General features: G+C 40.2%; 5 protein-coding genes across 16 annotated transcripts; 1 reads left to right on the forward strand and 4 right to left on the reverse strand.

Moving 5' to 3' along the window:
* The first annotated feature begins 1,182 nt into the window (after positions 1–1,182).
* On the forward strand, positions 1,183–3,702 carry LOC109180428 (EID1-like F-box protein 2). Of its 10 annotated transcripts, none has more exons than XR_002054074.1 (6): positions 1,216–1,327; positions 1,428–1,487; positions 1,611–1,791; positions 2,415–3,188; positions 3,301–3,351; positions 3,413–3,702. XR_002054074.1 is itself a non-coding variant. In XM_019329994.1 (6 exons), exon 5 carries the CDS (start codon positions 2,425–2,427, stop codon positions 3,169–3,171), a length of 747 nt encoding a protein of 248 aa, XP_019185539.1. In that variant the 5' UTR covers positions 1,216–1,327; positions 1,428–1,487; positions 1,611–1,641; positions 1,735–1,791; positions 2,406–2,424; the 3' UTR covers positions 3,172–3,188; positions 3,301–3,702. The 10 variants fall into 10 exon arrangements, 8 of the variants coding, with proteins under 8 accessions (XP_019185536.1, XP_019185539.1, XP_019185534.1 ...); XR_002054075.1 differs by having other exon boundaries at positions 3,307–3,351; XM_019329994.1 differs by having other exon boundaries at positions 1,611–1,641; positions 1,735–1,791; positions 2,406–3,188; positions 3,301–3,702.
* A 155-nt stretch (positions 3,703–3,857) lies between these two features.
* On the reverse strand, positions 3,858–9,193 carry LOC109180431 (probable galacturonosyltransferase 13). Of its 2 annotated transcripts, none has more exons than XM_019329999.1 (6): positions 8,103–9,193; positions 7,019–7,074; positions 6,734–6,889; positions 6,016–6,606; positions 5,345–5,647; positions 3,858–4,936 (listed from the first exon to the last, which is right to left on the reverse strand). In XM_019329999.1, exons 1-6 carry the CDS (start codon positions 8,317–8,319, stop codon positions 4,655–4,657), a joined length of 1,605 nt encoding a protein of 534 aa, XP_019185544.1. In that variant the 5' UTR covers positions 8,320–9,193; the 3' UTR covers positions 3,858–4,654. The 2 variants fall into 2 exon arrangements, with proteins under 2 accessions (XP_019185544.1, XP_019185543.1); XM_019329998.1 differs by having other exon boundaries at positions 6,734–6,892.
* A 1,516-nt stretch (positions 9,194–10,709) lies between these two features.
* Positions 10,710–17,909, reverse strand: LOC109180430 (pentatricopeptide repeat-containing protein At5g39350). Its single transcript, XM_019329997.1, has 3 exons — positions 17,860–17,909; positions 11,003–13,388; positions 10,710–10,877 (listed from the first exon to the last, which is right to left on the reverse strand). Exon 2 carries the CDS (start codon positions 13,370–13,372, stop codon positions 11,312–11,314), a length of 2,061 nt encoding a protein of 686 aa, XP_019185542.1. The 5' UTR covers positions 13,373–13,388; positions 17,860–17,909; the 3' UTR covers positions 10,710–10,877; positions 11,003–11,311.
* On the reverse strand, positions 17,635–19,354 carry LOC109180432 (BAG family molecular chaperone regulator 8, chloroplastic). The gene is made up of 2 exons (XM_019330000.1): positions 18,712–19,354; positions 17,635–18,630 (listed from the first exon to the last, which is right to left on the reverse strand). The coding sequence occupies exons 1-2, from the start codon at positions 19,261–19,263 to the stop codon at positions 17,884–17,886; spliced, it is 1,299 nt and encodes a 432-aa protein (XP_019185545.1). The 5' UTR covers positions 19,264–19,354; the 3' UTR covers positions 17,635–17,883.
* Positions 19,355–20,763: 1,409 nt separating this feature from the next.
* LOC109180195 (zinc finger protein ZAT1-like) lies at positions 20,764–22,604 on the reverse strand. 2 transcript variants are annotated; one of them, XM_019329682.1, is made up of 2 exons: positions 21,764–22,604; positions 20,764–21,643 (listed from the first exon to the last, which is right to left on the reverse strand). In XM_019329682.1, exons 1-2 carry the CDS (start codon positions 22,171–22,173, stop codon positions 20,875–20,877), a joined length of 1,179 nt encoding a protein of 392 aa, XP_019185227.1. In that variant the 5' UTR covers positions 22,174–22,604; the 3' UTR covers positions 20,764–20,874. The 2 variants fall into 2 exon arrangements, with proteins under 2 accessions (XP_019185227.1, XP_019185226.1); XM_019329681.1 differs by having other exon boundaries at positions 20,764–22,604.
* Positions 22,605–23,123: the final 519 nt, after the last annotated feature.

The following is a 23,123-nucleotide window of genomic DNA, read 5'->3' on the forward strand; positions in this document are numbered from 1 at the left end:
CTCTTACAGCCCGTTTGGTTCGCTGGAAAATATTTGATGGGAAATGGAATTCAAATTCCATGGAAAACAAATTACCAGGAAAATGGATTCCATTGTTTGGTTGGTGGAAAAGAAATTACTGGGAATATGAATTCTATTGTTTGGTTGGGTTTGGAATGGTAAGGAATTATGAATATAAAGACCAATATGCCCTTAACAATAATATATACATGTGTAATTAATAAACTTTGAAGAGGGTAAAATAGTCCAATATTGTAATACTTTCTTCCCAAATCCTTTGGAAAACAAAATACCAATGTCTTGCTAGGATTTTGTTTTCCTTCAACTTTAGGAATTCAACTTCCTATGGAAAAGATTTTCCATCCAACCAAACAACATAAAACAACATTTTCCTACACTTTTAGGGGGCGTTTGGTTCAGGTCATCTTAGATTACCTAGGTAATCTAAGTCTGGTAATGTTATATTACCTTGTTTGGTTCAAGTTATAAGATTACCTGGTAATGTTATATTACCTGAAAGCTGATGTGGCAGTAATGTTTCAAGGTAATGTGATTACCCCCATTTTTTTAGATAATCTTAGATTACCTTGAATTATTCCAACTTTGCCATTGTTAACTAATCCTTATATATAATAATAATAATAATAATAATAATAATAATAATAATAATAATAAATTAATATATGCTTATATAATCAAATATAGATGTGTATATTTATATATTTAGTTTTTTTTTTTAATATTTAAGCATTGATATACATTCATACATATAAATAAATACACACACATTATATATATATATATATATATATATATATATATATATATATATATATAATTGAGGACATTATTGTAAATTGATCCATATAACCTAAAATATAACCTTGAACCAAACAAGGTAATATTATATTACACCATCCAAACCAAACACACAAGGTAATCTTACATTCCCAACATCTCACATTACCTTCCTGAAGGTAATCCTATTACCTGGAGTAATCCAAGATTCCGTGAACCAAACGCCCCCTTAGGAAAACATTTTCCATGGAATTTGACTTCCATCCAACCAAACACCCCCTTAATTAATTATGAATGTACTTACCTTGATTCAAGCAGAGTGACCGCGCTGTGAGGCTATCCACTCCCATAAATATTTCTCTTTTCTTAGATTAGACCTGGAACGGCAAAAGAAGCCTGTCTCCAGTCATCACTTCCATCCTGCAAATCGCCAAGTGGGAAGGCCCATCAAATTTTTTTTCCCCTTTCCATGGGCGAATTTAAACCTTCTGAATTGATTGATTTCCTTTCGTAAATTTGCAGTGTTAAGGTAATCTCAACAATTGTTTTCTGTAATTTCTTCTCCCTCAGCTTGCTTTGCAATAAAGGTCTGATTTTTGCTCTTTTTCTTGGCTTTCCTCTTCATGCAGTGAAGCTTTTTGGTTGGGTTTTGTTGGCCCATGCTGTAGGTGAAGTCTTTGTGAGCTCAGGTGAGAATCCTGGTTTGGGGTTCTGGCTTGTTGCGATCTATGCATTGATTCTTGTTTTGCTTCAAGGAACTTGTTGTGTGTTCGTTATACTGAGTTTGGGTGTTGTGTTTGCTTTCATTTTAGGGCTTTAAGAAGATTTTTGCTGCGAATTAAGGTTGGTGCTGTCTGCTTACTCTTACATTGAAGTTGGATTCTGCTCAGGTATGGGCTGCATATCAGGTGTTTGATGGATTTCATGTTTGTTTAGGTGGTCCTGAATCATCTATTGAAACTAGTGGGAGAGAAATTTGGGGTTTTTGAAGATGTAGGAACAGACATTCTTGGGCTTTGGTTGAGTTTGATGAGTACTAAATTGAGTGTCTACTTTGGCCTTTTGCTGTCCTATGGATCTGAATGATAAATGAGTTTTTGAAGTATTCTTGCAGTGCAATGTTTTCATGGTGAACAAGTTATGATATTGAAAAATGATTGTTGCTCTGTTATGCTTACTCTAGGTTTATATCTCTTTTGGAACTGATACAAGAACTAGAAGTGGTTAATAATACACCTTCTGTCATAAATACTAATTTGCCTGATATATCTACTTTTCCAATGGTGTTAGTCACACCTCCTCGGACGAACTAGGGGTCATCGAGTATATTTCTTATTTTCTACCTTGTATGTTGAGATGGTCTACCTTTAGAATTTCTTTTTAGTTTATTTTCTGCCTTGTATGTTGAGATCGTCTACCTTTAGGCTTTGTAACAAATTTCTTGTTTCTGTGTAGATACAACTTATTAGTGCGTAACTAGGATCAGGGTGCATTGATTGGAAAGCTAACTATCATACAATTCAAGTTTCTTTGAAATAGTGAAGATGTTAGCTATTTTGATTTTTAACAGTTTATAGCCTAAAGGTTATTAGTTTTTGCTTCTTCAGCAATTGAAGGGTGAGAGCAATGAAAATCACCAAACAATACCGGTGCATACACTCGGCAAGTTGTGTATGCACAAAAGGGCATCTCAGTGAAGAAGTGATATTTCTAGTTTTTGAACATATAAACTGGAACCCGAAGATGATTGCAGCCCTATCTTGTGCGTGCAAATGGTTTGATGATCTTGCCAAGAGAGTGCTTTGGAAGGAATTCTGTAAGCAAAGAGCGCCCAAGATGATGCTTGACCTGCAGTCAAGCGGGAGTCACAGTGTTGACGGGAACTGGAGAGCACTCGGAAAACTTATGATTTACTGCTCGGGCTGTAACAAGGGTGGCTTGTTCAATAGCATTCACATTCCTGGACATTTTGTTTATAGGACACGGTTCTCAAGGACCTCTGGGAAGAGCTTTCTTTTACCACAATGCAGGACGGATGTTTTGTATGTCTCTGATCCTTGTGAGCATCTTGACCAAGGAGACGAGGGGGATGTTGGGTTTTTTCGTGGGATATTTAAATCTTTTGCAACGTCGAAGGTTAGGAAAATGCTGATTAAGAGGGAGGCTAAGCTACACCCAAGGGAGGTTTGCCCGTATTGTAAGGCTAAGCTGTGGAGCATGCTGCAGGCAAAGATGATCCCGTCGAGTGCCAGCTGCAGATTAGGTGCTTATGAAGATGCGATCGAGTACTATGTTTGCCTTAATGGGCACGTGCTAGGAGTTTGCACCCTCTTGCCATTGTCTGATACAGAGGAAGCATCTGGATCCGAGTGACTAAAGAAGAAATGCAGGTAATTAAATGTCAATATTAAGCAATGCTGTATTTCCTTACAACATGTGAAAAAAACACAATTAAATTGGTTTTATGCTGATTTTGTGTGTATATATCTGCATATTCAAAAGGGGCAGTCTGGTCTCTAGGCCAATCGAGGCTCGTCTCTCTGCTGACTTCAAATTATCTGACAAGATCAGTTTGTCGTTGTGTGCCTTGCTACATATTAACTTCGGATCTACCATTTCTTGGAAACGTGGTGGATATCACAGGACCCTCCCGACATACATCCTTGTACTTAACAGTCTCGCGGTTGAAACTTCCATGTGAGTTTGCTACTTTCATCTCCTGCCTGCCTGCCTACCTACCTGCCATTGGAGACCAATTACTGACCATTTTGTTTGGAGTGTTAGCATGCTAGATTGTTCTTGTGAACCATTTGTGTAATTGTGACTTTAAAAATGTAACCTATGGTGCAATCTTGTAATGTCTCTAATTAGTTTATTACTCTGCATTATAATCATTTGACTTAACTATGGGGTGTGAATGAAAGTCTCTTCCAGCATAACAGGTTATATAATCTATGAGGGAATGCTTTGCCAGTCTTTGAGGTCTTACTCTGTATAAATAAGATTGCTGACTTATTTTCTATGCTTAATATAGTAAAGATGAAATTTGATTAAATGAATGAAAATAATGAATGTGCATGTATTATACCAAAACACCAAGGATACACAATCTCTTTTACATTTGTTTCGAGGTACAATAAGTTCTTTTTCAGAAAGAACAAATCTATCATATGCAAACATATGTCCCAAAAAAGCTTCATTGCTAAAAACTAGGTAGAAAGAATTTTCTGCACATGAATTGATCCCCAAGGAGAAGAATTTCGTACAGAACAAATGCCCAAAAAAATAATCTAAGGGTTCCACAACCTACCGACTAATATCACCATAAATATATAGAATCAGGAGAATTGGTAAAAATGGGAGATAGCAACAAATCTAATGGAAAAAAGAAAAAAAGGAATATAAAGAATAATCTATATATCTAATGAGGCCAAATTGGGAGTGTTTTAGAAGGACCAGCATCCTAGCTTTCTCTCTCCCGTGCAGCAATTAGCATGTGTGGCAAGCGATGAATCTTCTGCCATCCTTTGTCGATTCTTTCTCAGGACCGAGGAAGCTACACCCGTGCTAAGAGGCCAAATTAGTGTATGTTTTCCAACCAAAAAATAGGCAATGTAACTGCTAGTTTACAGACTGAAAAGAATGAATTCTGTCCCCATGGTAGTGACAGCGGGTCCTCTGATCACCAAATGCAAGAGAGAACACTAAACCATTTGAATATGACAGACACCCATTTAGCCAAGTCTTGATTTACTTCCTTACTGGAGCTCACAAAATTGTAGTTGCCAAAAAAAGAACTTGTGCAAGATCCATGTTGTTGCAACTTTCTCATCTTCTCTTTCATGCACAAATCTGACTACTCCAAGATGTGGCAATTCCTAACAAAATCATTGGTGTAGTTCACATATTTTGTCCAAAATGGTCGGAGATGTTCAAACCCTATCTCCAACCATGGCTTAGACTGGCCATTGTAATGAATAACTGCAGCTTTCTTGACATTCTCTATATTGGTTTTTTTCTGGTAGCCCAATCCAAGCATGTGCCAAGAGGGATCAATTGGGTGGACATGACCCTTGAATGCAATAAGGGCAGGAGGCAGTGTTCCAAGCTTCCACAATGTCAAGTTTGACTTCAAATTCTGCAACAATAAGGAGTTACAAGAATATTAAGAACCTGCATGTGCTGGTTCCTGAAATTTTTGGAATATAGACCTATTGCATCATAGTTGCTGATAGGTCAATGATAGATAGTCAAGACCTCAAGCAAATCTTAAAACTTGTCAATACAAGTCCATTAACACTCACATATCAAATGAGACAAGCAAAAACTATTATTCCACAGCTAAGCTGACATACAAATAAAATACTGAATATGTTGGCTTTTTTTTAAATTTTCAATCATAACATGATAAAAATTGAATGAGTCAGCAGGAAAATGATTGGGATATAAAGAATAGAGGAAATGAAATTTAGGATAACCTTTCTATAGCTAAAGCCCTACACGTAGATAAACAGAACCATGGACTAAATAAAGAAAATTCATTTACCTCTTTGAGCCACGCATGATATGTGTCTCTTATATCCGTCTTTCTCCATGCACGCAAGTCAAATATATTCATCCCATAAGCCCAGGCACAATCATCAGGGTTCAAGTTTTTAGCTATGAATGGATGAGAAAAATTGAAGTATGTTCTGAATCGCTTAGACATTACCCAATCATCTTCACCTTTACAGGTCTCTACAGCCCCATTAACCTTTCCATTGAGGTCAATGTCCCAGAGTGGGGACAAGTCACGCTGGATTACAACATCATCATCTAAGAAAACCACTTTGTCCAGGTTTGGAAAAAGCTGCACAAGACAATGGCAAAGAAGTTTTACTTTTGCATTTGGCAGGACAGTTTAGAGAACAGGTTCATAGATAATAAGACAAATGGAAATTCTAAAAGAAAAAATTCCAAGGTGTTATTGACATTTAACCATAAAATTGGAACATCTTCTCCCTCATCCTTTCTTGTTCTTTATGAGAGGACTGTATTCCAAGCCCAAGAGTTATTGATAAAAATCTATTTGACATTTATACATATGGTGTGTGAGCAGGTTAATAGACTTTTCAAAGTTTATTGACCCTATAAAAGAATCAATGTCCTTTTATTTTCCATTTTGGATACCACTTTAAAACAACTATAAGCATTTATTCTCATAATACAGATGACTACCTCAGGAAGATATATACGAAGATGATTTAGCAAGGAGATATATTTAGGACTTCTAGCCTGCAATTTTGAGGCAAAGGAGCGAGGAGTAGTATCACTCAGATTGGCCCCTGCAATATGATTCCCATGGTAGTAATTACGAATTCCATTATGGGTCTCCACAGCTTCAAGCACAGGAACATTCTCCCTTGTCAACCAGTCGAACTGGTGAACACTTCTTACTTCAACAATAGCCGGAGAGACTGGATTCAGAGCAAACCATGAGTGCATACCAGCATATGTTTTCTTGTCTGTGATGACATGGAAAACAATCTTTTCAGGCTTAAGAGAGGACTGGACAGCAGAACTGACCACCACAGAGGCAGCTAGGATGTTATCAGTTGACAGTACAAAATGGTGTAATGAGTTGTCAGAAAGCGAAGGAAGTAACTCTGGTGATGGCAACTGCTTGCGCGCATGAGCATTGGAGGAATACTCATCAGTCAACCGTAAAGAGAGACAATGAATTCCCTTGGGTATTGAACTTGCAGCAAAGTGTTTATTTGTCAGTTCTGCAAATTTAGATTCCCTGATCTCCCTTTCAAATCTCTCCATCTGTAAATTAGCAAATTTAGTAAGAAACAAATTGACGTCAAACAAGATTAGTTAAGTAGTGATGATTACACTCTGCAAAGCTTAGATATTAAAAAATTAAATATAGAGTAAGGCTACAAGCATATACCATTCCCTTAACCATCAAAGCAAACTCTTTTGCATTGTGTTTATTATTTTTCATTTCAGAAACAAAATGATTATATGACTCGGGGAGCTTTAAGCCAGCAGGCAATTCCTCAGAGTTAACTTGATTAAGGATCTTAACAAAATCCTTCACAAGCCTCTGCTGCAAAAAAAAATTGAGACAAACTTAGGTAACAGATTTTGACTACCATTTAGTTATGACACAGTTCAGTATACAAATAGTGGCATTATAAATCATGAAAATTTTGAATAAGAAACTAACAATTACCCCTGAATCATCAGCCCTTCCAAGAAGCTTTGGTCCCAATCGCCTGCCTAAACAATCTGAAAGTCCATGATGAAATCAGAGTTTGTAATTAAAATCTTTCCCTTGACAATAAAAACCATAGGGAAACAGACACAAGTAATTAAAAATATTTTGGGTGTAAAAGCAAAGTAATGAGAATTGAGAAGATCACGATATAGAAGAACAAAGAAGTACTCGTAGTAAACAAGTGTTACAGAAATAGTCACTGCAAAAAAGAGGATACATTAACAGAAAAAAAAAGGGTGTATTAAAGAGCTTACAATTTGAGGCAGCATAATGCCACATAGATAACAAAATTGTAGGCTTGAGATGCTTGATTTAAAATACCAAGAAGATAACAATAAAAAATGACATCCTAGAGGCATACAATTCAAAACAAACAGGATATATTCTCTCAATAAGAAGCATATACATGTATTCTAGTGTGTTTATTGAATAATCCTCAACAATTCACCAACTCTGCACAAAAGGATGTATATTCAAGCCTAAGCCTGCCTTAAGACCATGTGCCATCTTACTAACTACTATCCACTTAAGTTTTGATCTACCACTATTAGTACCATTTTATCACTATGTCTAGCCAGTGAATTATCATGCATCAAAACTATTGTGAGAACGCATGCTGCATGCATGAGGCATGAGGCATCAATGAAGTCAGGATTTGTTGCTTGAAGCAGTGCATTCAATCCCTCACCGGGGCACTGACCACACTATCACCAGACACAGATGGGTGCACAAACAATGAATCTATCACATATCATGGCATCAAGTGATAGTGAAACCAAATATGTGAATAAACTATGAAATTCTGTCCACATAACATAATGAATTAATGAGTGTAGCATGAATGAACCTGAGGCAAATAAAATTTAATCAATCATAAGCTATAACAGGAGGATTAGCCTCCCAACTTCTCAAGCAAGACACAATAGTAGCACAGGTAGAAATTAAAATAGAAGAAGAAAATTGCAGGATGAAGGATGAATGGAGAAAAAAATCTGAAATAGTGCTAAAATACAAGGAAAACTGGAGAAAAATCAAGTACCAAACGAGGAGCACTTGTTGACACCTTCAAGTGTAACAACAGCCGTGAGGATGAAGACAAAAGGCAACAAGAAAGCAAGGATAAGGACTGTATGAAAGAGCGTTCGGTAAGAAATGTGGCGAGCTGCGACCTTGATCTTCATCAAATCACCCAACCCTCCATTGTTGTTGCTCGATATCGTTATACTTCTCATGCTAGGAGAGAAGTGCAGCTGCATCTTCCTCCCTCCTCCGCCGCCACGGTTGTTATTGCTGCTATCCCTACCCGAATCCAATTCCAATCCTTCACCACCACCACCACCCGCACAACCCTAGATGAATGCCCAATACGAATGCCGCGGGAACCACCGCCTCTAACGTCCTTGTTTTTCTGCTGTGCAACAACACCTAAGCAATCCAACCACAATGTTCTTTTCACCATAGATCCGCCCCGGCTACAATTAAACGATCCGGATTTCACCGACGCCCCGGTCTCTTCCGAGACCAACGCATTGGATTTCCAAATCCACAGTCTCTTTCCTTTTACCTCCACAAACTTACCAAATCAAACCAAACAAATATATTACGTAGAAATCCAATCTGTTTATGTATGTGTGAAAATAACGCCTAGAGCTTCGCCTTTTTACACACACAGAGATCCGAATGTGTGCCTAAAACGCATCCAAACTTACGAAATCTACCAATTGCAATCAACGAATCAGCCAAAATGAAAATCCAACAAACCGAGTCATCAATGCATAATAATGAAAACAATAAAAATGCTGACAATAATAATCGCAATAACAAAAGTTTAAGAAACCGGAAGAACAATTTCGATAGGATTTCTTCCTTTAGCAATGGCGGACCAATAACTCTCTCTCCATGGAAGGAAAGAATGAATGTAGAGAGAGAAAGTAGGAGAGCCGAGAGGGAGGGAGGAAGACTTGTGAGGGCAATTGATAATTTTTTTTTTCTGCGTATCCTGCTCTTTCCAGCTAGTTACGCCTCCCATCTCATTTTCTTCACAAAAAATAAACTTAAAAAAATCATATTTATTTATTTATTTATTTTATGAATTAATGGATTATGTCCATATTCGTTCCCACATAATATTTGCACCAATTATTTTTATTACATATTATTATGTATATATACCTTCTATTTTTTCTCTCACATTTGACGTTTGAATGGGTGAAACATGATTATCATATTAAAAGATTATGAGTTAATTATTTTATTTTTTTTTTTGTACCCATGATTTTCACCGTCAAAATAGTGATTAATCCCATTGCTGAATTGTAGACACATTTTTTGAGTGAGACATTGGCCTGGAGATTTAGAAAATCATGAGTTGATTCTTGTTAATACTTCTCTTGGCCGAGCTATGATCTTCTTACTTTTTTAGTGTGATTTACATCTTTTGTATAATTTGCAAGTTATTTTACAAAATGAGAAAAGTATCTATACATAATAAGTGATAAACAACTGGAACAGAAAATAGTGAACATGATCCAAGTTTGAGTAAATAATACTCCGTAATATTATAAATTAAAAGTTGCATGTTTTGAATAAAATAATACGGAGTAATTAGTTTAGGTAAGAAAAGGGGGAAAATAATGAAGGTGGTGTGCAGATATGTTTAGTCAAAACCGTGTGGGATGACGCCTAAAAAGTGTGTGATAACATGGGTGATTAGGTCGTACGTCGTAAGCGAAACAGCATAAATGACGTTGGAACTGTGAATGGTTTTGATTTGACCTCGAGAGTTGAGACCAGCAATGGCTGATGGGATGCGCGCCTGACGCTAAACAAAGAGTCGCCACCAAAACAAACAAGAGTTAGTCGTATGACGCGTGTTGGCCGGTCGGCACCGGCACGCAAATGATGAACCAAAATAACTTCATAACCAATAGTTAAAATTTTCGATCAGATTCAATTACCGGTTATGTAGTTGATCGGCTTTTTTCCTCATCCCTACTGGGTGTGAACTGTGAACAAGCAATGGCCTAGCATAATTAGAGCAAGACAGAAGTATTAGGCATAGAAGGAACACTGACTACAAGATATAAAATGACACAAGTGATGTGACTATGCAGAGTCCAAATTGGGGAAAATGACAGGGGCACACAATACTTCAAAGGTACAAAACTTGAAACAGTATGCAGCAACAGTGGCCTACTGGGCACCGACAGGCTACAAATAAGCTGGCATTTACGCATTTTCTTAGGCTATGACGTGTCTAAACTGTTGTGATTTCTGAAGAATAATAGCAGGTATGAATGGATGATGGTAAAGAATGGATAAGCATTCAATATTTTCAGTATGCTTTAAAGGGCATCTCATAGATTTTTACTCCCTGGTATTTATGTTCTTTCTTTGTAAAGTAAATTCAGGTAGGTCAACCACTAGACAAATAGGGTAAAATGATAGATGAACTCTTGGAGTATAATTCCTGCCAAATGTATAAATTATATTAGGTAAAGAAAAAAAAAAAAAGTGAATGAATAAAAACAGTGAATCACTTTTTTTTAGATGCATGACACCTCACTTTGGAGGTAGAAAGCGAGAGTAGTAGATGTAGTATTACTCTGTTATGACTGGATGATATCAAAGTATTAACTAACACCACTTTGAACAAGCTCTATTGCATTGATACCAAAAGAGAATTCATAATGCTACCAATCAAAATGGACTAATCATATTTTTGCAGGCAGCTGAATTAAGCATTTCAATGAAACTTAAGTACAAGAAATAGTTGATGGAAATGCAAAATGAGAAGTAGATTGCTGACAATTAACTGCAAATAAGAGCAAAGTATGTGAATGGTTAGTTGTGTAAATACAAAGACAAGAAATGCTAAAATCAGTGGTGACAATAGATTATGCTTAATTTAAGATGTTAAAGAAGATATTAGAAACTAACCTGACTCTTGAGTCTTCAGTGCAGATTAAAATACACATGGGAATATATACCAGCATCAAAAGCCTCTCTCGTTAGCACCACACTGAAAATCCATGCTTGCAAAGTGGCAAATTGTCGTCTCCTTCCAAACTGGAGCTGTTAGTATTGTGAGTTATAAACATGGCAACTGCTCTGTCAGATTTTTCTTTATCTATCTAATAAGAAGGCTCTTATCGAACATTGTAAACTATTATCTGATATTGCCTTCAAGCAAGAGCTGTGTTTTCACTGAACTGTTCAAGCTTGGACTTGCAGCTATTAGCAACAAAGTTATCGCGGGCTTTGCATATTTCCCACTTCAATGGCACTTTGAGCAGGCAACTTTTTTAGTCCTACTTCATTCAGCAAACGTCTCACATTCTCTGCATCTTCCCACCTTCCTAAAGCAGAATAAATGTTTCCCAACAATACATAATTTCCTGTGTTCTGTGGCTCTAGCTCAAAAAGCCATTTTGCAGCCACCTCTCCCAGTTCAACATTTTCATGTATAACACAGGCACCTAGTAATGCACCCCAAATGGCATGAGTTGGTTGAAAAGGCATACTTTTGATCAAGTCATAAGCTTCCTCAAGTCGACCTGCACGACCAAAAAGATCAACCATGCAAGTATAATGATGTGGTCCAAGATAAGCAGGGTGACATCTCCTCATGAAATTGAATAAACTCAGCCCATCATCAACTAAACCTGCATGGCTACAAGCGTGCAAAACAGAAGTAAAAGTGACTTCATTAGGTTCAGTTTGAGAATGAACCATCTGATTAAACAGAGAAATTGCAATCTCCCCATGTCCATGCGCTCCATATCCAGCTATTATCGCACCCCACAAAACAATATCTCTTTCCTTCTGAGGCACCTCATTGAAGATTTTGTGACCATAATCCAACTTCCCACATTTTGAGTATATATCAACTAAACCAGTGGCAACCTCTCTTCTTGTAATGAAACCAGATCTCATCAGATAGCTGTGTAAACTCATGACCTGCTGTAGATCAGCTTCAATGGCATATGCAGGAAGTATGCTCTTTACTGTTGCATCATTAGGTTTTACATCTTCTGAAAGCATTTGTTTAAAAAGCAGTATTGCTTCTCCTGAAAGCTCATTATGAAGACACCCAGAGAGAACTGCATTCCATGGGACAGTTCTCTTCTTTGAAGTCTTGGTGAACACCTGAAAGCTAAGTTTAGAACAGTTACATTTTGCATACATGTCAATAAGCGCAGTTTCTACATTAGCATCACTGTCAAGTTTCTGCCTGATAGCCCACCCATGTAGGCATTTACCAAGTTTACTATCACATAGACTTGCACAAGCTGCAAGAAATGAAGCCAAAGTTATTGCATTAGGCTTTACACCTTCAAACTGCATTGTTCGACATAACTGCAATGCAGAGGTTATGTCCCCGTCCAAAATGTACCCATTCACCATAGTAGTCCATGTCACCACATCTCTCCCTATCATCTTATCAAAAACCAACTGTGCCTCACCCATTCTACTGCATTTCACATACATATCCACAAGTGCATTTCTAGCAGGCAATAGGTCCCAAAAACCTTTCTCTTCAGCCAGTGAATGAACCTCTCTTCCCACTTTCACATCTTTCAAATATCCACAAACGGGCAATACAGAAAGCACAGTGGCACAATCAGCATCCACTCCCGCTTCTGTCATTTTCCTGAAAACCATCAATGCCTCCTTGGCACTGCCATTTCTGAAATACCCACCAATCATAATGTTCCAAGACACCGCAGTTCGCTCCTGCATTGCATCAAAGACCCTCCTAGCCCCCTCTTTATCTCCACAATTCATATACATCACCAGCAATGAATTCCCCATAAATGCATTCAGGACAACCCCACTTAACACTGCCAGACCATGAACAACAACCCCAAGGTCACGCAACAACAAATCACCACAGGCCCGAATCACAAACGGAAACGTATACCTATCCGGTACATGATGACCGGACCGGAGCATTTCAGCAAAGAGCTTGAGCGCATCGTGGGGAGCCCCAGTTTCAGCGTACATTCTTATCATGGTCTTGTAAGAGAGCAAGGTTCTGAAAGGCAATTCATCGAACAGTTTGCGGGCATTCCAAGTCCGACCACAGAGCGCGTAGGCAGCCGTCAGGAGGGAAAGGAAATGTGTGGAGTTATCTTCTAGGAGGCCAATCCTGATAGTGCGGGCATGCACTTGCTTGGTAGTACCTAAAGACTTGGTGATGGAGCAATGGTATAACAGTGATTCGCATTGTGCGGCGGCGCCGGCAGCTGCTGGTATGGAAAGAAGATGTTTCAAGGTTTTGGACAGCGGCTGGGATGGACCATTCATTAATCAAATCCGTCTACTGCGTGTGAATGAAGCACCAAAACGATTCAATAAATACCCACCGTACTAGAACTTGTTCATTCGTTGGTAAAAAATTTGCAGTGGGAGGTTGCGTTTTCAGTTTGTGATGAAACAATGTATGGTAGAACGCAGGAAAGTTGAAATTTTAGAGTTTATCAAGTGAGTGGAACAAGATTCTCATGTTATATAGTCACAATTTCAATTCTTGTTAACACTCTCGGGATCGAGCGTCTCCTTTATGAAAGGACCATTTGTCTTAACCTAACTCAGATACATAGAGCTCTAATACTCACATTTAATTCTTATTTTTGTCAAGTTTAGTACATAATTTTTTGTTAATGATATACACTTCAGTCCGACAGAGCATTTGGAATAATGTAAATCACGGTGACTCAATGGTTAAACAGGGCCAAATGCCGGTGCGTACAAAGGAACTGCCCACTTTGAACGTAATCCCACACTGCTGTCGTCGAAGTTCGAACCTTGGTCTTTTCTCTCAAATATTGCCTACTGAACCATTTAGTATGTTCTTTTTACTGATCATATAGAACGAAGAGATGAACACAACATGGTAGCTCAAGTGGCAAATGAGCTCTCTTTGTGGGAGAGAATTTCGGGATAACCCAGGTTCGAAGTTCTAAACAGACTCATATACATGTAGCTTGTCCCTTAAGGAAGAAAATCTAGGTGCCTAGTTGACTTAGATATCGCCCGAAGCTACTCGATTACGAACAAAATGATAAAATCAATCTCCACATGCTTGGTGCGCGCATGAAAGATATGTAGCTCCTAGCCTGGCAACAGTTCTGTCTCTAGATGAGCACCGTCGTATGCGTAAACCATGATCAACTGTTCCCTTAAACCATGATCAACTGTTCCCTTAACATACCTGAGGATGAGCACCGTCGTATGCGTAAACCATGATCAACTGTTCCCTTAACATACCTGAGTACCCGTTTGAGCTGCTCCCAGTGTGATATGGTGGGGGCATGGATATGCTGGCATAACTGATTAACTGCAAAGGATAGGTCAACTGTTCCCTTAACATACCTGAGTACCCGTTTGAGCTGCTCCCAGTGTGATATGGTGGGGGCATGGATATGCTGGCATAACTGATTAACTGCAAAGGATAGGTCAGGTCGTGTGACAGTGAGATATTGCAGTGCTCCAGCTAGACTCCTGTACTGTGTGGGATCATCATATAGATCTGAATTGAAGGGGACTCCTGTACCGTTGTTGAGATAAAATAATCCCATTGTCACTCTTTAACTGTTTCAATACCCAGAAAAAAATTTGGTTCACCAAGATCTCTGATTTTGAATGTAGCAGACAGTTTGGACAAGAGCTGAGACATAATACCTTGATCACTTCCCATTACAAGAATGTCATCCACGTACACCAATAGATAAACCAAAGCAGAGTCTTTAGAGTAATAGAACAGAGAGACATCTGTCTTGGATGCTTGAAAGCCAACCGATAATAAGAACGTATGTAGTCGATTAAACCAAGCTCAGGGAGCTTGTTTTAACCCATACAGAGATCTTTTTAACAAACAAACATGATTCGGGAAGTTAGCATCAATATAACCAGGGGGTTGCTTCATATAAACTGTTTCAGCCAGATTACCATTCAGAAAAGCATTATGAACATCTAGCTGTTTGATAGACCACCCAGATGATAAAACTAGAGATAGAAGGAGTCTTACAGTCGTAGGCTTTACCACTGGACTAAAAGTGTCGAAGAAGTCCTGACCTGGAACCTGATTAAAACCTTTCGCAACCAGCCTGACTTTATGCCTTTCAATAACACCATCAGCCTTTCTCTTCGTACGAAACACCCATTTACAGCCAATAATATTCATACCTGCAGTGGGTGGAACTAGAGACCATGTGTGGTTATGCAGGAGAGCATTGAATTCTTGGTCCATGGCTTCACGCCACTCAGGATATTTGACAGCTTGAGAGTAACATGTGGGTTCCGTGGGATGCACTTGAGCTGCTAGAGCAAAAAGAGGAGCATCTGCGTTGCTGCGAGTGGCCATAGAGTGAGTACGGACATTGGGCCTGATGGACCGCCCACGTGGACGGCCTCGCCGGCGAGCAACAGGCTCTACAGGATCACCCGACGAGGCAGCCTGTCCAGGATCCACGGCTGGTTCGAATGAAGCAGGTAGCGGCGGTTCTGGCAGCTCATCATTGGACACGGCAGGAATAGGTGTGCTGTGATTGAGAACAGATTCCGCCCAAGGTCCAGAAAACGGAGTAGATAGATCCTGCAAAGAAGTTTTAGTAGCAAAGGGGAAAACTTCTTCATCAAATCTGACATGCATGCATGTGTAAATCTTATTATTATGTAAGTCCATGCATCTGTACCCCCTAAAGGACTCAGGATAACCTAGGAAGACACATGGAGAAGACCTGTATGACATCTTATGACGATTATATGGTCGAAGATGAGGGTAGCATAAACACCCAAAGACACGAAGAAAAAGATAGGAAGGAGGGGATTTATGTAACAGGAGATGAGGACTGGAGTTATTTAATACAGAAGATGGCATTCTGTTAATTAAATAGACAGCAATCTCAAAGGCAAAATCCCAAAATTTTAAAGGAACAGAGGCATGAGCTAGAAGAGCCAGACCAATTTCAACAATGTGACGATGTTTTCGTTCAACACGACCATTCTGTTCATGTGTATAGGCACAGGATTGTCTATGTTGAATTCCTAATTGAACAAACAAAGAATGCAACTTTTTGTACTCAACACCTAAATCAGACTGAATGACCTTTATTTTGCAATTAAAGGACCGTTCAACAAGAATACGAAATTTATCAAAGATGACATAAAGATCAGACTTTAATTTCATAGGAAAGAACCATGTATAACGGGAATAGTCATCCACAAAGATCACAAAATAACGGAAGCTAGAAGTAGATAAAGTGGGCGCAGGACCCCAAATGTCTGTGTAAATAAGATCTAGGACTTGAGAACTAGAGGAAGCAACACGGGGGAGGGGAAAACGGGCAGATTTGCCTAATTGACACGCATTGCATAAAGAATTATGACAACGAATATTATCACGAGACCCACTAACCAAACAAGAACGAAGTATATGGCTAAGAACACGGTTATGAGGATGACCTAGACGATTGTGCCAAGTGGAAGTTGAGACACGAGCGGAAATAAACGCTGACGGAGACGAACTAGGTAATGAAAGTGTGTATAGTCCCCCCGAACTATTGCCCCGAAGAAGTATTTCCTTGGTATTGATATCTTTTATAACAAAAAAGGAGGGGTGAAACTCAAAAAAGACTTTATTATCGGATGCAAACTTCTGAACAGATAATAAAGAATTAGACAAACGCGGAACGTGAAGTATATCAGACAATGTAAATGATCTAGAAGGGGTATTAAAAGAGGCATGGCCAACATGACTAATAGATAAACCCATACCGTCACCGACACGTAAAGTGTCATTACCAGTGTACTTCTCCGATGTAGAAAGGGCAGCGATGTTCGGAGTTGCATGATTTGTGGCTCCAGTGTCCGGAACCCAAGTATGAGAATTTGACGAGGTTTTAGCAACTAAACCATTCTGAAATACCAAATTAGCCTGAGAACCCGGAGCCCCTGAATATCGCCGAAAACAGTTGACTCCCGTGTGACCGAAACTTTTGCAAATTTGACACGGATCATTATAACGCCAAAAACAATTGGCTCCCGTGTGACCAAAACGTTTACAAATTTGACACGGATCATCATAGCGCCAAAAACAATTGGCTCCCGTGTGACCAAAACGTTTACAAATTTGACACGGATCATCATAGCGCCAAAAACAATTGACTCCTGTGTGGCCGAAACCTTTACAGATTGACACGGATCATCGAAGCCACGTTGCTGACCTCCACGGTAATTAAGGTTGCCATCGCAGCATTGCATCTTCTTAATTTTATGAATCACAAAACCCTAGCTAACTGATACCAGATGAGAACTGATTGTATTATATTTTCTGAACTTAATTACAATGAGATCAGATGATGTGAATATATAGAATAGAGAGTCACAGTGTGACAATGATAAGAAGTAGAGAGTCACAGTGTGAGTGGATAAGAAGTTCTAAACAGACTCATATACATAGAGTCCTAATAGACACCCCCTATTATTTGGGTTACACAAATTGTTTGATTAAATATGACAAAAACTATACTTTTGCATCATCTTTTGCCTTCAAAACATTTGCATAATTTGAGCAGGAGTTTCACATACATTCTCAAAAATCCCACACACCAACAACAAACCACAAGAAAAAAAGAAACAAGGTTTCATCACAAATTTAATCTCTTCCTAGGACATCTACCTCTATCACAGACTAATTATTGGCAATGATAAACCCAGTCCTGTTTCATCCAGACATAACAAGATTACAACAAAGAAACGCCCGACCCAATGCTTAATTGGCAAAATCTTACCCAATGTGGTGCAGGGTGGAGTGCTTAATCTGCGAATCTTACAGTCTTATGCCTGTTGGAAAAACCCGCCCTTCCTTCCATCTTCACGGGCAAAGGTGCAGAGAAGACGAAAGTTCCATTATCATCACCCTGATCGAGCCTAATGCCAAACTTGCCTTCTTTTCTGGAACTGTAATTCGGTTCAGTTTCAGCATCACTGCTCCCCCGTGACCCTCCACCATCCTCCAACTGAGCTTCCTCATCAACCTCAACGTCTTTCAACGAGACACCAAGATCCTCGACTCGCCTGCAAAGATTTTCTATAAGCTCTTCATTGCCATCGACGCTATCACCTTCCCGGTCTGAAACTGGTTTGAGGTTCACTTGAGGATACCTAAAAATATTACTATCCTCAGCAAAGCTCACACCTTTGTTTACTTTGGAGTTAACCCCACCATTCCTTTTACCCAAACCACCCTTTCTCAGAACCCCAGACTTCTTAACTACTGAAACTCTAGGGCTTTCGAATTCCTCCTCCTCATCATCATCATCTTCTTCTTCTTCTTCTTCCTCCACAGATTTCCTCAGCTCAAGATACTTATTGATAATACTCTCCATTTTTTCCATTTCCTGAAGGACATGAACCCTAGATTTGTTCTTAGCACAACCATGCTTCACATTCTTGACTATTCTACTTGAAAGACTGTAACTTTCCACATCAATTAACTCAATTAACTTAACTAATTCTCGGGTAATCGAGTTTTTGCCATCTCTGATCATTGGATCACTGTCCTGCAACCAAACCCCCATATCACAATTTCAACATAGTCATGTCTAAATTTATACAAATAGATGGAGTAATTGGCAGTTTACCTGGATGGCACCGAGTTGAAGAAGCAAGTTCTTGGCTTTGTGAGAGAGGGCTAGGGGATCGATATTGGAAGCTGAGGATTTGAGAGTGTTGAGGGCGGACTTGATGGAAGCGAGCTCCTTGAGGTGGCGAAGGGTTCTTGATCTGCGAACGAGGAAGGCTCTGAAGTGGGTCTGGATGGTACGGGCGGCGGTGTCACGGAGGGAGTGAGAAGAAATGGAGCGGCGGCGGCGGAGAGAAGACTCCAGAGAGGCGATGCGGCGGAGGAGGGAGGAGAAGACGGGCTGGTGGTGGAGTTCTTGAACGTAAACTTTTCCGGTTTGATGGAGGGGATTAGGGTGGCGACATTGGGTGTTGTAGGGTGAATTTGGGCAGGGATCAAACAAGTGGGGCTGCTGCTGTGGGTTGTTGAAGCAAGGTGGTAGAGAATGTAGGTCTGGCGGCGGAGGGTGGTGGGGTACGGGGATGGAGCAGCAATAACACGCCGTGGGGGCCGCGGAGGCGGCGGAGGAGTGGCAGATGCAGTGGTGGTGGTGGTGAAGGTTAGAGGCCATTCCGGCAGGAATCTTTTGGTCGGAGCGAGACGTTAAGGGAGATGGTTTAGAGTTTTGATTTACCTCTTTCGCTTTGTTGCGGTGTGGACCCGCCCTATAAGATGCCTTTGTAGTGAACCCAATTTTTTTTTGGAAGTTATCTATTGATCTTTTTTATTAATATACTAAAATTGCAAAATGCGTTTCAAGTGCATCTATGTCTCTAAGAAAAATTGATAATTGCAACCCACAACTTGCAGAGTTTTCTTGAAGTTTTGACTTTCGGTGAGAATTGTCAACCTTACTGATTTGAATTGGTTAGGACAACCTAGATTGATTTATCTGATAGGTTATACATTTGGTCGGACTTTGATCGCTGACTTGTTCCCATTGTGTCCCAAGCGATACCGAACGATCCGAGCGTCATCTTTACTTCCCGACTGCTATTCTGCCCAAACTCTACCCGGCCGCACAGGACTTCAGCCCCGCCCAACCTTACGTGTCGTCACTAGGCATTGCCGGGGGTTTAATGCGCGTAAGGACACGTACATGCCACGTGGTCGGCATGCCGGTAGCCCAGGCCGTGTTCCCCGCCTAACTTTACGTGTCGTCACTAGGCATTGCCGGTGGTTTAATGCGCGTAAGGACACGTACATGCCACGTGGTCGGCATGCCGGTAGCCCGGGCCGTGTTCCCCGCCTCTTCGTTTATAAATACTCGCATTTATTACGGCAACGGGACACTTTCGACCAGTTCTAGAACAAGCACCTACTCAGAGGCTCTTGACCATTAACCAGTCGAACGCTGTGCTAGGGCGATCGATTTAGCTACTAGTCCACATGTATTAGTATCATTACCATTGGTCTTTTTGGTTTGGATTGGTCAGGACAACCTATACTAATTTACCTCTGATAGAAACTATTTATTAGATTTATTGATTTGAGTCACTTAAGCATCCTCATCATCTCTTGATTTGTCACTGTTTTTGAGATGCCAATTAGAAGAGAGATGAGAGAAAGAGAAGAAGGAAAAAAGGAAAAAAAAAAAAAAAAAAAAGATTTGACCGTCCAAAAAAAAGAAGATGACGCGCCAGTCGACGTGTGCACTGCACGTCCCCCGTTAGGCGTTGAATGCGATTCCAACGCGCACAAAGGTAATAGCCTTCGGACATTTCTCTCTCATTTGAGATCCACAAAAAATTAGTCATTGCAAGAGTAAAAACCACCTCAAAAATCATTGTTGAGGAAGCTCTAAGAGCAACTTAAACTAATTTATTTTTTTGGTGGTAACTTTAAAGAGTTTTTTTCAAGATTAGAGTGAAATTGCTTCTCACACATTTGTAAATTCATGGGGTTGGTCCTTATGGTAATTTCAGGCTGCCAGCCGCACGCACGTGATGGCTGACACTAACCCGTTACAGGGAAAACTAGTTCAATACAACAACCCAGAATGACCAAGCAAGAACATGACTAGAAAATGAGAACCAAAACTGTGCATTTGAATATGATATGAGATGAGAACTTTGGAGGTGAAAGTGTGAAACCAGAAAGAAATCAGATTTACAGTAATGGGAGTTCAAAGAAATGATGAACTGAAGCCTAGAATGTATGATGATGATGAAGAAAATAGAGTCTAGTTAGAGATGAGCAGACCAGCACTGCCAATGCACCATAGCCTTTCCTCCATTGCAGCATCCATGGCTGTTCCAGTGGCAGCATTTACAGGGAGATTCAGATCAAGAAACTCATGAATATCAGAAAGATTCTCCTTTTTCACCTTGGTTTCAATGGTGGCACTGTAATGAGCCCTCTTGTGCCCACCCAAAGCCTGCCCAGATTGGAAAACCTTGAAGCAGACTGGACATGCATGCTCCCTGCTTCTTGTTCCTGATTCTGGGATTGCCATTACACCTCCAATCACTGTTTCCACCTCCATTGTATCAGAAACCTTTGCAGTGATCTCAGAATCAGCTCCCCAGCAGTTAGTGGAAGTGGAAGTTTCCCCCATTTCCAGATAATGAAGATCAAAAGAAGGTTCATCCATTTCAGGCTTCTTGAATGGCTCAATTCTGATGCACCCATTGACACAAATTTCACTGCAAAATTCAGAAATATTTTTCCAAGAAATGCTGTCTTTATCATCATAATCATTGCTACTGTTTGGCATTTCTTCCTTGCAGAAAAATGGAGGGCTTTCACAGTTTGCAGAAACAAACTCATTCCAGGTTTTCACTCCCCGGGAAATCATCATCAAACACATGGCAGCATCTTGGACCTCTTCAAACTCAGAAACTGCAGAAAGTGGGGGATTTGAAGAGGTGAGTTTGTACCTTATTGTTGAGCGTTTCTTCCGGACAGGACACATGGTTTCCAAATCTGATAAGCTCTGGGCAGATTCTTCTCCATTGGAGGAGGGCCTTGATCTCTTGGAGTGGATCTTCATGTGGCCATATAGAGCCCTGATGGAATCAAACCCTTTCCCACATTTCTTGCAGAGATGATGTTCTTCTTCTTCTTCTTCTTCTTCTACCTCACTCCCTTTTCTTGAATGGCACTTCAGATGCCCTGCCAGAGCTTTCACAGAAGGGAACCTTTTCCCACACTCCTTGCAGAGATCCTTCTTCTTCTTCTTCAACCCACAATGCTTCGGATCAGACACCTTCCAAGATTTCAATGGCTTCTCTCTTAAACCATAGCTAGCTTGATCCCCACTCTCCCCAAAGCTCATCTTCTTCCCCTTTTCTTGATTCTTGGCACCCATGGCTTCCTCTGAAACACCCAAATCTTCTTCCCCTTCGGGTTTGAGTTTTTGCTTTTTGGCAGCTGCAATCAGGTCCAGATGGCAACGCATGTGACCTCCCAATGACTTCCCAGTAAAGCAAGCTTTGTTGCAGAACTTGCAGAAGAATTTCGGTTCTTGGACTTCTCCCATTTCATTACTCAACAAATCAAGACACACCCAGATCGAGAATTTCCAGAAATTCTGCCAAGAAAATGCTGAAAACACAGAAACGGATCGAGAATTCTGCAAATACTGGCAGTGATTAAGTAGCTAAAAGCCTGATTTGGATCTGGGTGCTGAACTACAGGGCGCTACGCAGTGGCTTTTACTGTCTCTGGGACTCTTCATTTTCCCAAATCCGAGTAACCTATCTCTGTGACTGTGAGGTGGAAGAAGTGGCTTTTGAAGGGACGGTTTGGCTGTGAGAGGGCAGATTGCAATGAACAACATAAGGTATGGAGATGAATCTTGATGGTAATTGGAGGATTCATTTGAGGCCACCTATAAATAGGAGCAGCAGAAAGCCTTGCATGGAAGCAAACATTTTGCACAGCCAATCTTGTGATATAAGGTTTCAAGTTCGACTCTATTAACATTTTTTATTTGAGCGGGTCATGATAATACAAATATAGGCCTACGTAGGGTACTGAATATGGGCACTTGGACTCTGGATTCTGCGATAATGGGTTGGTGATCTCTAATCAAGTGTCCTAGGTGTCAAGTCGATCCAAAAGTTCCTTTCACCGTAATAAATGCAGATATTTATAAGAGAGGTGAGGGGACATGGCCCAGTCCTCCAGCATGTAGGGCACGCGGCCCACATGCACCGGACGGCACCCGGGTCGAAGGGGCTTGCAACACGTGGTGTTAGCATTTTGACATACGCTTCGCTACCACCATGTCGACCGGTTCCAAGGTGGTCGAGACGGAGCCGGGGGTCGGTTCCGATCGGCGGTGATTGGTTCGGGACTGGCGTGATGACGCGGTACGAAACCGACCACCGCACCGACTGTAGCGTGCCAGGAGACGAAGGTATACTCCTATCAGATCAGTTATGTATAATCTAAATTGGTTCCTTATGGTCATTTGTCGTTGAGTCG

This window comes from Ipomoea nil, unplaced genomic scaffold (genome assembly GCF_001879475.1).
Source record: "Ipomoea nil cultivar Tokyo-kokei standard unplaced genomic scaffold, Asagao_1.1 scaffold1026, whole genome shotgun sequence".
NCBI classification, from domain to species: Eukaryota; Viridiplantae; Streptophyta; class Magnoliopsida; order Solanales; family Convolvulaceae; genus Ipomoea; species Ipomoea nil.

Bases quoted from the DNA above. Each gene is read 5' to 3' on its own strand.
- LOC109180431 (XM_019329998.1), bottom strand. From the start codon at position 8,319: ATGCAGCTGCACTTCTCTCCTAGCATGAGAAGTATAACGATATCGAGC. The intron at 6,893-7,018 runs GTAATTGTTAGT...TTTTTTTTGCAG, and splicing joins GAAGGGCTGATGATTCAGGG to CAGAGGCTTGTGAAGGATTT. The intron at 4,937-5,344 runs GTAAATGAATTT...TTATTGTTGCAG, and splicing joins ATCATGCGTGGCTCAAAGAG to AATTTGAAGTCAAACTTGAC.
- LOC109180430 (XM_019329997.1), bottom strand. From the start codon at position 13,372: ATGAATGGTCCATCCCAGCCGCTGTCCAAAACCTTGAAACATCTTCTT.
- LOC109180432 (XM_019330000.1), bottom strand. From the start codon at position 19,263: ATGGCCTCTAACCTTCACCACCACCACCACTGCATCTGCCACTCCTCC. The intron at 18,631-18,711 runs GTAAACTGCCAA...GTTTGGTTGCAG, and splicing joins TTCAACTCGGTGCCATCCAG to GACAGTGATCCAATGATCAG.
- LOC109180195 (XM_019329681.1), bottom strand. From the start codon at position 22,173: ATGGGAGAAGTCCAAGAACCGAAATTCTTCTGCAAGTTCTGCAACAAA.